Consider the following 15,143-nt stretch of genomic DNA (forward strand, 5'->3'; position numbering starts at 1 on the left):
TTTTTTTTGTAGAGCATTCAATAAAACAAATGAAAATAGGAAGGATACTTCAGCAACTTTTCCATTATATATACATGTCCAGCGCTTTTACAGAGAATAAAACAAAAATGGTATTGTTAATGTTTGATCCATTCTCAAAACCTACTTTTTGAAGACTTTCCCAGGCAGACCCTAAACACCAGAAGAAGATGATTATTTCCCAATAGCTAAACAAGCTAACCAGGCCTCTTAAGATTCAATCAAAAAGTTCAATTCATGAGACTCCCTCCATTATTACAACCTTACAGCATACCAAAATCTCATTTCATTTACCCCATCATGCAAAAAAAAAAACCATAAACTACCAAAAATGCGTGTATTAAAATACAGAACACGGTTGTAAATGGGGAAAAAACAATAAAACACTACAGATCACCATACAGTTGTTCAACGGCAATATTGTATATGGTTTGTACCTTATTACTCTCCCTGCCTCGTAAGCAAGCTTTAAATCTCAGAGCCTGCCATTATCAGCTGTTCCTGCATGTGAGGCCAAGTCAACGTTTAGATTCTCAAACTTCTCTTTTAAGGTGGTTACATCCATAACAGCAGTGATTTGCTCCTGGATCTCTGCTTTCAATTTTTCTACTGTTTCTGAACTGGACCCTTTTGCTACCTCTGCTTTCAACTCTTCAATTTTCCCATTAAGACCAGTTACATTTATGGCTCTTTCAATTTCCTTACCAATCTCCTCATTCACCTTCGCAATGTTTTCTGCCAAATCTGGAGGTGGAGGGGGAACATTTCTCTTGGTCATGCCGATGATCTCCAAGTTGGCCGACTTCAGCACCTCTTTCAGCTCATTTTTGGCCTTTTCTACTTCCTCTACTAAATCCTTGTCAAATGGATCTCCTTTTGATAACTTCTGCTGTGCTTCCTTTAAAACTTCCATCTTTGCTTTTACCTCTGCAGGAACTTTCTGATTAATCTCTGCTTTTAGTTTCTCGGCTTTTTCTTTGTGCTCAATGAGCCTGTGCGCCATGTTTAGCATTTCCAGCTTTTGCTTTAACCCAAGATAGGCACCAGGCCGTGCCAAATTATGATCAAATTCTTGCATTATCCTATCCACCTTCTCCTTCAATGCCCAGTTGAGAGTTTGATTGTTAGGGTCATCAGGAGTTTTAGATAACTCCAACTGAAGTGATTCAAGCTTCTCCTGCAATCCCATGGAGATGAATGCATTAGTAATCTCCTGATCTACATCTTCCTCAAGTTTCTTAATTGTTTGACTTGTAATTGGCTCAGATGGTCCCTCTGCCTCTAGAATTTTCTTCTTTAGCTCCTCAAGCTCCGACTCTATATCACCAGCCTCTGCAGCATTCAAGTCGGATAACTTCATGTTTCTTTTCCTTTCTGGGTCCACTGGGATGCCTTCTTGGAAACCTCCAATTGGCCGGTATTTGAGCATTCGGTGACGGATCAACTCTTCTGTATCCATCTTTCCCAACTCCTGGTTTCATTTTAGTATCGCTATTAGTAATAACTAAATGGTAAATAATCAAGCAGGAGCCAAAACAGATTAAAGCACAGAGGCTGAAATAGGAAAATAGAGCTGCAGAAAGATCATTTTCAAGCTTTTTCTTCTGTAGAATATCATTTAGTGACTCACAAGCAGATTTACCAAATTGAGTTAATATATGATGAACTTTCAAGAGTTGTTCCTGAATTAAATTGATCCAATCAATCACATGATTTTAGTATAATACAGTTGGACCACACAGGCTTCACTTTCACATGCTGTAGGCCCAATAGGAGATTATGGCATGCTTGGCTCCAAGTTGGTTAAGGATTTGGCTTTAGGTCATCACTCAATTTCTTGTATGTGCTTACGGTGTGCACGTGTTTGAGTTTGTAGTTCCCGCAGCTTTCAGCAAAGGAAAATTAGTTATACTGTTATTCAGTTGGAGAAATTGCCTACCTCCATGGCCTGGGTGATGGCAAGCTTGATCTGTTGAGATGTCCAGACAGGATCAGCATGTGCACCACCAAGAGGTTCCTACAAGTAAAGACAACATATCAATCTACCCAAACTGAAAGTTCAAAAGAACGAAAAACATCTGTGCTCATACACACCCAGCAGAATTTACCTCTTATCATAGCTCAATGAACAAAAGAAATGGTAAAAACGAACGTGTGGACAACCACTAGGTTAAATTCTGAAACAAGCAAAGAATTAGGATTTTCATTTGCTCCTCCCTTGGCAAAAATTTGATTTGTCCCAGTTATTCATAAGTATGCAACAAACAGACAAATTGTCAAACATGGCCCCAATAACAAAAATATGGATCTTGCAATAAAAGAGATGAAAGCGCCTGCCTAAACTGCCTTAGTGAGGTAAATATTTCCTTCATTACTGCATTTGGCCAGGCAAATTTTTTTTTCTCGGGTGGGATGTTAATACATCCCAATTACTTATTCGGATAGGAACTCACTTATAATATGACAAATGAACATGTAGTCAACCAAGAATCAAATAACAGACATCCTTTCTGAAGTTTTAGAGATGACTACATCTACACTAGACAGAAAGGCTTAAGAATATCACAGCTGCATTATGGTTGCTGAGGATGAAAAAGAAACCAATTTGAAATCTTTTAACAGCCTTTCTAACCCAAACTGTTGAAGAACTCCAATAATCACTTTAAAGACTTATGAGCAACTGAGTTACAGGAAAACGGGAAACATGACAATTGACCTAAGTGCTTACGGGAATAACACCATCTGCAATTCTGAGCCTGTAATGTTCTTGTGCTGTTATCCTCAGTTTTTCAGCCGCCTGTACAAGTTTACAACTAAATTTTATTAATGAAGATAAATCACACCCCAAAATCCTAACTATTTTATCAATCTAGTACCTTAGGAGCTGCTTGGGCAGACTTCCACAATATTGCAGCACATGCCTCAGGACTGATCACAGGAAAAGCAATGAGAAACAATTTGACAAAAATCATGGCCTAAATTTCACAAGCAAAAGCAACAAAGCAAGAGTCTAAGACCAATGAGAAAGATGAATGTTTGAGAATAAGGAACTCATATATTCCTTTCAATTTTGTGAACAAAATTTGAATTGACCTAGAAAAAAAAAAAATACTTGTAAAGTTTCCAGCCTAATTTAATATCCTATTGAAACTGTAAATCAAAAGAAATGAAATTGTGAAATACTAAAGACTGTCTAGAATAAGATTATGACCGATTCTAATTTCATACAACTGAAATGTGTGCATGTTCTTCTACTAGACCCCATTAAAGAGAATAGAGTGAAAGTTTGCTCATTGATCCAATTAAACATACAGAGGACAAGACCCTTTGGTAATTAGAAAAAAAAAAGAAGAAGAAGAAACACTAGTCTATCTGATTGCATAATTATGAAGTAGAAACATGGCATGAGAGATTACATAATTAATGCCTAGACACAAGATATATGATCAAATTGTTTTAAGCTTTCAAATGCCAATCCAGATGTTGGGAAGCATTGATAATAAATTAAACATTTGATCTTGAAAATTTATTTTCCAGTGATAAAAGAGAAGTAAACCACATCAGAGTTGACATGGAAGTTAACAGGCCACACATGTGGGTGAAGATGTACTTCTCAACTCGGCAATTGAAGATGTAATATGGTTCCTTTATATGTTACCTACTCCTTAAAAATTGGCCTGATGATATCATTCCTTAGAATGAGTTTATCAATCCACAAAACCTTTTTATAATTTATGCCAATAAAGAATGGAAGTTTTAGTTGTACAAGGGGCTAATCTGCTTGTGCATAGTGTCTTCATCCATGTAAATCCCATATCTCTCTACTGGAATATTTTTATCCTACCAGTCCTGTATTCTAAGTTGCCATAAGTGGAAAGGCAAGTCATAGTCCAAGCCTGGTTGTGCCTAATCCTATAGCCCAACCTTGAGTAGAAATCTCTGAAGCAAAGGAAACCAGTGGCTTCAACTCCTATTTGGTTTATAAGCAGAAATTTTTCACCAAATGATCATTTCATGGCATTTTAACATAATCTCTATAAGCTGTTTCATAAGCCTCCCCATAAAGGGGAACCAATTACTCAATTCTGTTATGGGATAGACAAAGCCTCGCCAAGAAAGGGGAACTAATTGCTTAATTCTGTTATGAGATTGGCAAAGTAGAAAAACCTTTTATTTTCATTTTTTGTAACAATATGATTTTTTTAACCAGTCGCTAAAAAAAAAAAAAGAGTATGCTTAGAGAGGACCAGAAATCACCTTGCAACGTAGAAGGCAGAATTCTCTAGCATAAATAGTTTATTGGCACAGCCAATGGCAAGAGCTCCACCTGAACCACCTTCACCAGTCACAACTGATATAATTGGAACCTTCAGGCTAAACATAGTCCTGAGGTTTTGGGCTATTGCTTCCCCCTGCATACATTAAAACAGACCAACATGTTAATGCAAGACCAAGGTGTCTTTAAGATGCCATAAGCTGCAAGATAAAGAAAGAACTTGAATATACACCTGACCAAGTTCCTCAGATTTGAGATCAGCAAAAGCCCCCGGTGTGTCAATAAATGTTATAATGGGAAACCCATGATGATCAGCGTATTTCATCATCCGCAGAGCTTTCCGATATCTGTATGGTGTATTAAAATTGATCCTTTCCATTAACATGGTTATTCCTTTTAAAATAAATACATACATAATGCCAAAAGACCATAATTATTTTCAGAAATTTTTTAACAAATTAATTAATTAAACTTTATGGTTGAATCCCTTATACATGAATTAATGCTGCACTTTTAAGTACCATGTAAAGCACTAGGCAACACAGAGTACAAATCCTCAAACCTAGAAAATAAAAAGGCCAACTTGGCATAAAACATTTCAAAGAAATTCAAAAGTAGGAGCAGCCCTGATTATCATATTAAATTTTAAACTCACATTTGAATAAAATTGCAGTTAAAATTGATGAAACCTAACCCACATTCATAACCTAAATATTCTAGATCCCCATTTGGAGATCCTTGAAACTTACCCATGAGGAGTTGGCATTGCAAAGTTGCGTTCAATGTTCTCCTTTGTATTTCGTCCTTTCTGATGGCCTATGAACATGAAGCTTTTACCATCTATACTCCCAATACCAGTCACGATGGCTGGATCATCATAGCCTGCACGATCTCCATGGAGTTCCACCCACTTTAAGATACAAAAAGCATGTAAGAAATTGTACTTCATATAGGAGTTACTAATTAAAAAAAAAAAAAGGACAAATGATGCAGAAAAAGGTAAATACCTTGTCCTTGTCCGTGATATTTAATATATGATCAAGAACTGTCGGTCTGTTGGGATGTCGAGCAATAGTCAGGCGTTGAATGGGTGTCAAGTGTGCATATAAATCCTTCAGAGCCTGGACATTAAGAGAGTTATAGAGTCTGAATACATGAACATTATTATAATTTATATTGATGACAAAGAAAAACAGGTGTTGTTGCATGGGAGGAGTCTTAACAATAGATACAAGCCCAGTAAACACGTTTATAGCCTCAAAAGTGTATAGTTGGCAGAATCAATGAAATTCTAATGGCATATGGGTTTCATCAGGAGCATGCAACAGTTCTGTATTTACCCAAAACCACCCTTTAGATTTTTTTGTTTTAGTGGATCTATGGCCACTACAATGTTAGTATGGATGATTTTTTAAAGGAATTCAAAGGTTTAAGAGGTGCCCGAAAAAACATTTTCAAACAAATGTCTTAGATTAGTATTTTTTTTCTTGTAATTAAAGTACCAATATATTTATGGTATTATGAAAGAAGAATGAGGACTTTGATTGCTAAGCCAGCTGATACATCAACGGACTCAAGTACCAAGTAATCTATAGATCATTCAAGCTTTCTAAAACCAAGAAAAAAATAAAAGATGACACCTTTCAGAAATACCTGCTGATACTTGCTTTCCAGAGAACTAATTTGATCACTAAAATCCAGACCAGTTTCATCAGCCATTCTACGCACCTGTCAGAAAAATGCTAGACTGAGCAACAGAAAACCTTACAATGGAAGTTCAACACCAAATCATTTAATGGCAATCATCATTTCAAGGGAAATAAGAAGTGTCATACAACAGCAACAAATGGACAATCAGCTGCAGCCACATTTCAAGTTATGTTAATATTATCAGATGAGTAAAATGATTATCATGTTCTATCTTATGATTCCTCAACACTAAATGCTTAATATGTATAGCATTGCATCCAAGATGGCATATCTTAATATGTACAGCATTATTACTGCATGAATGGTATATGAAATATAACTTAAAATATCCAGATGTTGCATCGACTGTTTATAGTAAGAGCATGCTTCAAATATTTTATCATTTATCGAAAATTTCTTAAATCTTTCTTTTCTTTCCTCCCTTTTTGGCAATCTAGATTGATAATAATTATTTTTAGGCTCTCTCTTCCTTTCCTTAAGGTTTTTAAGCTTTCAGTGGTTTTAGTCTTTTCATTTTTTCTTTTTCCTCTCGCAAAAGCTCAGACTCTCTCAGTGACTAGAATTTGATATTGCTACTTCCCAACTTCATCTAAGAACAAAATTTTTAAGGCATTTTGAGAACTTCAACATAAAATAAATCATTAGAAACCTTGAGGTTGAAACTTGAAAGATACATACATATTATAATTTAAGGCTGTGCAACACAAGTCTATAGTTGTACTTATATTGTTACATGGCTTCTTCAAGATCATGAAGCATTGTCAAATGTATTTCTAAACTGTAGCTGTTATCACCAGGTATGATGTAATAAATGATGATCAGTAATATCAAAAGCAGCACACCTCAACAATCTTTTTCTCAAGATCGACCAGTGGTTTCTCAAAAGCAAGTGTCACTGGTTTAGGCTTCTCTTTCAGAGGCTTGAAGTAAGACAGGTAACTTAAGTGTCCACTAGAGAGATTTGGATCAATATCATCAGGCCAGGGGTAATCATGCTTCTTCCCTTTTCGAATTTTTGCAACGACGTGAAACCTGTTCCTACTTTCAATCCTAGGGCTCCCCAAATTCTTCAACCATACTCCATTTAGCCTCCTGACTGAACCTATAAGCAAACCACCAGCAAAAAAGTCTTTGTGAATACGTGTTTCCAATCCAGATTCAATGGCCCGATCACTGTTTCCTCCTTGACTTCCACAGTTTCTACTTATTAAGGACAGCGTAGTCATTTTTGTGATCAAACCACTACATAGAAACTCAAAATTCCACAAGTCAATGATTCAAGTGCTGCATCCCTGCATTCATACCCACCAAGAAACACTTTAGAGAAAGCTGTAAACAGATTCCAAATTTCATATACAGGCTTAAATCAACACCACTAATGTGTTTACACACTAGCCTTGGATTTGAGATCTGAATTTCGAAAAACCATCCACTGGTGTTCCCATAATCCAAATTCAATTTATAAAGTCTTCTTAAACAGTGAATTTGGTATGCAACAGACCCCTATTCAAATCCCTGAATTCAAATTCCATATAACAATTTGCCATTATACGACAGAGGAGGACGACCAAACTTGTAAACTTAAAGAAAGAACTGCATTACTTGACAAATTAGGCAGCTCAGTTCATGTATCTAAGTATTGGCTGAACTGATCATTAAAGTCAAATATTCTCTTAGCAGATAAAATTAAATTTAAAAAAGAAAAGGAAAAAAATATATAACTTATTTGCCAAAACCCGAAGAATTCGATTTTTAACAATCTATTTGTTTGTCAACTTGTCAAAAAGAAAATAAAGCAAACTTCATAAGACAGTCTTAAAAAATCAATAAAAGCAGCATTTGAAGATAAAACACAATGAAAAGATGGAGCCATTACACAAAGTGAAGCTATCACCACAATCAATGGTATAAAATCACTTCCATGCTTTATTGAAAGACCTCTGTCAGAAAACCTTAATGTCACAGAAAGGATAGTTGAAAATTTCTGAAATAGCCCCATTCATGATAATGGATTTGCGTACAAAATTTTATATGAAACAGAGTGTACAAATCAATTCCCAAGGGATGCCCAATTATCCCCTCAGAATTGCATAAGCCAAATAAAAGAGTAATTAAACCAGCATTCCCGGGTAAAGAGCTAAACAAAAGCATTTCAAATCAGATAATTTTCCAGTGAAGTGAAACTTTTAACATAATAATCTCATAACAACACCAATGGACTCAAACTTCCTGAATAACCTATTCAAGTTCTTATCATAAACATTAATCACCAATAATTCATCAGTCACAAACTTACTGCAGAACATAAGCTTAAAAGAACATTTTCACTATATCAACGACCATAGTCTACTGAATTCAATTTTAGAAAGGCAGGTAAGCTTTTCTTGAAAGAAAATTCAAAATCTTTAACGTCAGAAGGAAAAAATTCAACAACCCTCGCTGTCAATGTTGGGATCAGAAATATTAAAAACTAAGTAAAGCACCTTTGTTTGCTAGGAGAATGCGCGAAAAGAAAAGAAAATCCGCCAATGACTGAAACAATTCAAAACGACATGAAGCCCAATGTTCATAATTCTCTTTTCCTTCACTTTTCCTCTACTTTCTCCGCCACAGAGGGTAAAGAAACGGAAAAAGGCGAAGAATAAGATACGCTTTTCTTGAACGAAAAATCGGAAATTTTGAACATCTGAAAGCAAAAATCAACAACCCTCGCTGTACAATGTTGCGATCAGAAATACAAAAAACTAAGCAAAGCACCTTTCTTTACAAAGAAAATGCGCGAAAAAGAAAAGAAAATGCATTGATGAGTAAAAAATTCAAAGCAACATGAAGCACAAGGTTCAAAATTCTCTTTTCCTCAACTTTCTCTGCAACCAACCAGACGGGTATAGAAGCTGAAAAAGGAGAACAATACCTCGGAATTAGGGTATTTCTGAGCTTCAGAAGTGAGAGATCGTCTGAAAATGAGCAAATAAAACAAGCGAGAAGTAGGCTTAAAGAACCAACGGCTGAGATTTCGCTGCAGCAGAAAAAGTGTTTTCAAAAAACAAAAACAGCTGTTTTAGTTTTTCTTATTTCTCATGCACGTCCGAGTAACAGGGAGGCTTATGTTAAAGTAAGTGGGGCGGACGGTTGTGATTGGAGAATGTAAGGCACGCGGTGGAGGATGAGAGTGGAATTGACCCAATTGAGAGTGGTGATCCTGAAGTGAGGCTGATTGGTCACATAAGAAGATAACTCCGACCAGAATAAAAGGGTCCAGTAGGGCCCACAGTACACGTGGTGGATTGAGTCTTGAGTGTAGTGACTGTGCTAACAGGCTACAAGCTTCTCTATCCATAAGGATGGGTGTTTGGAAACAGGTAGAAGAGGAATCAGGTCTTATCCTAGTGTTTTCAGTGGGATATGACGAAGGATTCAGTGAGATTCTCACGTGACATGTGCTCATGTACATAAAATAAGGAATAATGAATACTTAGGACCTGTTTGGAACACAGTCTTTCCGGAAAATAGTTTTCTCTTGTACAGAAAAAGTAATTTTTCTTACTTATAAAACACTTTTAATAAATTTTTAAGGAAAAAAAATTATTCTTTGAGAATTTATTTTTAATATGCCTCATTTTTTATAAAAAAAATTAATATTTGTTGTAAAATAAGGACAAATACAATGTAAATCAAAGTAATAAAGCTGAAATTTATCTTACTTTGATATATAATAGGGAAGAAGAAATCAGATAAGAGAGTTGAGAGAATGAAAGAAAGAGGGAGAGAGAATGAGAGGAAGATAATTTCTTTTTTTTTCTCGGGATGTATATTACAGGAGATGGGAAGCCATTTTATAGGCTTTCCAAATGGCTTCCATTAATATCATCATTAATGAATATTAATGAAACTCATAAATAACATTAATAATTTCCATTAATAAGTATTAATGGAAGTCATAAATAATACTTAATTAACATTAATGCGGTGGCATTCATTACTTCAGTTATAACACTCCCTCTTGAATGTCCATCACATTGAAGGAATATGTCTCATTAAAACCTTGCTAGTAAAAAACCCTATAAGAAAAACCTAGTGAAGGAAAAAGAGTACAATATTATTTTCTTGGTATATTAGGACTGCTTCATTAAAAACCTTGCCAGTAAAACCCAGTATGACAAAACCTGGACGAAGAAAAAAATAGTACAGCATACTAACACCATTTTATAAGCATACTCCCCCTCATGTCGATATCCTTGAGTTGACGCATTCCAATCTTGTGTATTAACTTCTTGAATGTTGAGGTTGGCAACGATTTTGTAAATAAATCTGCTAGATTATCACTTGAGCGTATTTGTTGCACATCAATTTCACCACTCTTCTGGAGTTCATGTGTACAAAAGAATTTTGGTGAAATGTGTTTAGTTCTATCTCCTTTAATATAACCTCATGTTATTTGTGCAATGCATGCAGTATTATCTTCAGATAATATTGTCAGGTCGCCTTTGATAGAGGAGAATCCACATGATTCCCGAATATGTTGGATCATAGATCTTAGCCATATACATTCGTGACTTGCTTCATGAATTGCCAGTATTTCTGAATGATTTAATGATGTGGTCATCATTGTTTGTTTAACAGATCTCCAATGAAATAGCAATATCATTGCAACACATACCTTGTTTATGACCTACCTTTATATGGATCTAAAAGATATCTTGCATCTGCATATCCAAGCAATTATTGCTTTGATTCTCTTAAGTAAAATAAACTCATATCAGTAGTTCCACGAAGATAACGCAATATATGTTTGATACCATTCCAATGTCTTCGAGTTGGAGTGGAATTGTATCTTGCTAATAAATTGACATAAAAAGCAATGTCTGGACGTGTACAATTGGCAAGATACATAAGTGCACCAATAGCACTAAGATATGGTACTTCAGGACCAAGTAACTCTTCATATTTTTTGCAAGAACGAAATGGGTCATTTTTTCACATCAAGTGATCGGACAACCATTGGAGAACTTAAAGGATGTGCTTTATCCATATAAAAACGCTTCAAAACTTTCTTAATGTATGTTGATTGATGTACTAAAAATCCATCTGGAAAATGCTCGATCTGTAGGCTAAGACAAAATTTTGTTTTTCCAAGATCTTTCATCTCAAATTCCTTTTTCAAGTAATTTGTTGTTGTTGTGAGCTCTTCAAGAGTTCCAACAAGATTTAAGTCATCAACATACAACATACACTGCAATAATTGCAAATCCGGTTTCTAATTTCTTAATGAAGATGCATGGGCATATGGGATTATTCACATACCCTTCTTTTAGCAAGTATTCGCTAAGGCGATTGTACCACATGCGTCCAGATTGCTTTAATCCATATAAGGATCGTTGTAACTTGATTGAGTACATGCTACGAGACTTTGTACTATTTGCTCCAGGCAATTTAAATCCTTCAGAGATTTTCATGTATATATCATTATCTATGGATCCGTATAAATATGTTGTAATCATCCATGAAATGCATATCCAGTCCTTCTAAGACTACCAAACTAATTAAGAAACGAAATGTGATTGCATCCATGACGGGAGAATATGTTTCCTCGTAGTCAATACCAAGTCTCTACGAGAAACCTTGTGCTTCTAATCGCGCTTTATATCTTATGATCTCATTATTCTTATTGCATTTTTATACAAATACCCATTTGTACCCAATAGGCTTTACATCTTCAGGTGTTTAGACTATAGGTCCAAAAACTTCTCGTTTTGTTAGTGAGTTTAATTCTGCCTGTATAGCTTCTTTCCATTTTGGCCAATCATTTCTATGTCGACATTCTTCCACATTTCGTGATTCGGGATCTTCATCATTTCTTATGACTTCATAGGCCACTTGGAAAGCAAAAATATTGTTAATAACAATATTATTTCAATCCCATTTTTCTCTCGTGTGTACATAACTTACTGAGATCTCACAATTTTCAGGTACTTGTGCCTTTTCAGGGGCTTCTTGTTTAATATGTGCCTCTTCGGGAGCTGTTCAATATGTGCCTCTTCAGGGGCTTTCTGCATTATTTGTGCCTTTTATAAGGCTATAGATTTATCAATTTTAAATTGATCAGTCATTTTGATGGTTTCTTCTAGAGTGCCAAGTTTTTCTTGGGTTCTCCTCTTCCGGGGAGTTACATCATTTGAGCCGACAGGTCTACCACACTTCAGGCGTATCTTAGATTCATTTGTTAACTGTCCTACAAGGACATCAATCCGTGTTGGAGTATTTGCAGCTAGGATATGTGACTTTGTCACTTTCTTTGTATCAATGAATGCATCTGGTAATTGATTTGCAAGATTTTGCAAATGAATGATCCTTTGAACTTCTAGTTCACATTGATTTGTATGAGGATCAAGATGGGTTATAGTAGATGTCTTCCAACTAATTTCTCTTCGTTCTTCAGGAATCGACTTTTCTCCCCCTAATGACAGGAAAACTCTCTCATTAAAATGACAATTCGTAAAGCGGACTGTAAAAACATCGCCTGTCAAAGGTTCAAGATATCTTATGATAGATGGAGAATCAAAACCTACATAAATCCTAAGTCTTCGTTGGGGACCCATTTTAGTGCATTGTGTAGGTGCAATTGGTACATATACTACATAACCAAAGATTCGTAAGTGAGAAATATTTGGTTGTTTTCCAAGCACAAGTTGTGAAAGGGAGTATTCATGGTAAGTTGTAGGTCGAATACGGACTAAAGCTGCAGCATGCATAATAGCATGTCCCCAGGCGGAAGTAGGTAATTTGGTTTTCATTAGTAATGGTCGAGCTATTAATTGGAGACATTTGATGAAGGATTCTGCTAAACCACTTTGGGTATGAGTATGAGCAACAGGATGCTCAATATTTATCCCTACTGACATGCTATAGTCAATGAATGTTTGAGAAGTAAATTCGCCAGCATTATCAAGACATATTGTCTTAATTAGATAATCTGGAAATTGTGCTCGTAATCTGATTATTTGTGCAAGGAATCTAGCAAAGGCAACATTACGTATAGAAATGAGACAAACATGTGACCACCTAGTAGAAGCATCTATTAAGATCATAAAATAATGGAATGGTCCACATGGTGGATGGATAGGCCCACATATGTCCCCATGTATTCTTTCTAAAAAGACTGGTGACTTAGATATGACTTTAGTAAAAGATGGTCTGATTATCAATTTACCTTGTGAGCAAGCAGCACATGAGTATCCATTGGGCAACAGAATCTTCTAGTTCTTTAGTGGATGCCCATGTGAGTATTCGATTATTCGATACATCATTGAAGACCCTGGGTGACCTAGCCTATCATGCCAAAGGACAAAAACTTTTGGGTCGTTGAACTTCTGGTTCACGACAATTTATGATTCAATAGGCTTTATAGTTGTATGATACAACCCAAAGGAGAAAGCTGAGAGTTTTTCCATTATAAGCTTCTGGCCAGATATAATGGAAGTAATGTAAAAATATTCTACATTTTCTTCATTCATAGTTTCAATATGATATCTATTTCTGCGGATATCTTTAAAAATGAGCAAATTTCTTCTGGATTTGCTAGAATATAAAGCGTCATTTATATGGAATCTAGTTCTATTTGGCAATGTTATGTTTGCTCTTCTAAAGCCTTCAACTAAGTTTGTAGTACCAGATATAGTACTTACATTAGCTTTTATTAAGGTCAATTCGAAAAAATATCTTTTATCTCGAAGAATTGTGTGCGTGGTTGCACAGTCTGCGAGACATACATCATTCTCATTCATCTTGAGACCAAATAACACATGAATTTTAGATATAACTAAAAAAACAAGGCATAATGTAAATAACAAAAGAAAATTAAATGTAAATATAAGACATAATAATATATTATTTCATATATAAAGTAACATCAATCAATGTTAATTTTCTCATCATTTATCAAATGGTCTGTTTTTTCATTAGGACCTCCAAAGAAATCAATGTCATAGTAGGTTAGGTCCAATCCATCACCATCGGTAAAGTTCATCTCTATCTCTTTTCCTTTTGCTTTTATTGATGCTTGGTAAAGGTCGACCAAATGTTTGGGCGTACGACAGGTACGTGACCAATGCCCCTTCATACCACATCTATAACAATTATTCTTATAGTTCTTAGGAGGTTTATTTAGTAAACGCTTCCTATTTTCTTGTTTTGCCTCAGTATTGTTCCATTTTGTATTGTTCCACTTCTGGTGGTGCAATGAGGCTTCCATTTTCTGAGAATTATTATTATAAGAACCATGGTATCGGGGATTTCTTCCACGACCACAACCACGTCCACGAGTTTGGGACGATATTGCATTTACTTCAGGGAATGATTCAAATCTAGTTGGATGGGACTAGTGATTTTTCATCAAAAACTTTTTTTTTTTGAAAAACCTTTATGGAGATGATGACGAAGGAAAATCAGTGTTTTTATGCGATCCTACAGGGATGCTTGATTTCCTTCTTTAATCATAGCTCCATGATTATTGTATCAAGATGTATTTCAACATCAATGATCCAAGATAGAGAGTTCTTTCTCGAAATGTCCAGTGCCACAAATTTGAGTTTTGTGAGATTCGACATTGTCAAATAATTTCAAATATATGACAAAACAATATTATTAGAATCAATTATAATAACTTGATAGCATTGGTATAACTTTTATTATAAACAAAATCAAATAATTTGTTTATAACTTTTAAAAATATGTAACAAAACAAATCAACAATAATATAAATATGTAAAATTTTATTCTATATAAATAACTTCAAGTTTAATATACGAGAATTATCTTTAGAGCAATTCGTGCTGATAACGTGTTGTAAAATAAGGACAAATACAATGCAAATCAAAGTAGTAGAGATGAAATATATCTTATTTTGATATATAATAGGGAAGAAGAAATCAGATAAGAGAGTTGAGAGAATGAAAGAAAGAAGGAGAGAGAATGAAAGGAAGAGAATTTCTTTTTTTTTTCGGGATGTATATTACAGGAGATGGGAAGCCCTTTTATAGGCTTTCCAAATGGCTTCCATTAATATCCTCATTAATGAATATTAATGAAACTCATAAATAACATTAATGATTTCCATTAATAAGTATTAATGAAACTCATA

At 35.1% G+C, this 15,143-nt stretch overlaps 1 protein-coding gene across 2 annotated transcripts; it reads right to left on the reverse strand.

Moving 5' to 3' along the window:
* Positions 1-192: 192 nt before the first annotated feature.
* On the reverse strand, positions 193-9,106 carry LOC100256854 (acetyl-coenzyme A carboxylase carboxyl transferase subunit alpha, chloroplastic). Of its 2 annotated transcripts, none has more exons than XM_002269798.4 (11): positions 8,919-9,106; positions 6,847-7,296; positions 5,948-6,022; positions 5,302-5,415; positions 5,044-5,204; positions 4,527-4,641; positions 4,276-4,430; positions 2,895-2,946; positions 2,747-2,815; positions 1,958-2,035; positions 193-1,489 (listed from the first exon to the last, which is right to left on the reverse strand). In XM_002269798.4, the coding sequence occupies exons 2-11, from the start codon at positions 7,228-7,230 to the stop codon at positions 494-496; spliced, it is 2,199 nt and encodes a 732-aa protein (XP_002269834.1). In that variant the 5' UTR covers positions 7,231-7,296; positions 8,919-9,106; the 3' UTR covers positions 193-493. The 2 variants fall into 2 exon arrangements, with proteins under 2 accessions (XP_002269834.1, XP_019081248.1); XM_019225703.2 differs by having other exon boundaries at positions 8,488-9,082.
* Between the last annotated feature and the right edge of the window lie 6,037 nt (positions 9,107-15,143).

The sequence above is a fragment of the Vitis vinifera genome, chromosome 15 (genome assembly GCF_030704535.1).
Source record: "Vitis vinifera cultivar Pinot Noir 40024 chromosome 15, ASM3070453v1".
NCBI classification, from domain to species: Eukaryota; Viridiplantae; Streptophyta; class Magnoliopsida; order Vitales; family Vitaceae; genus Vitis; species Vitis vinifera.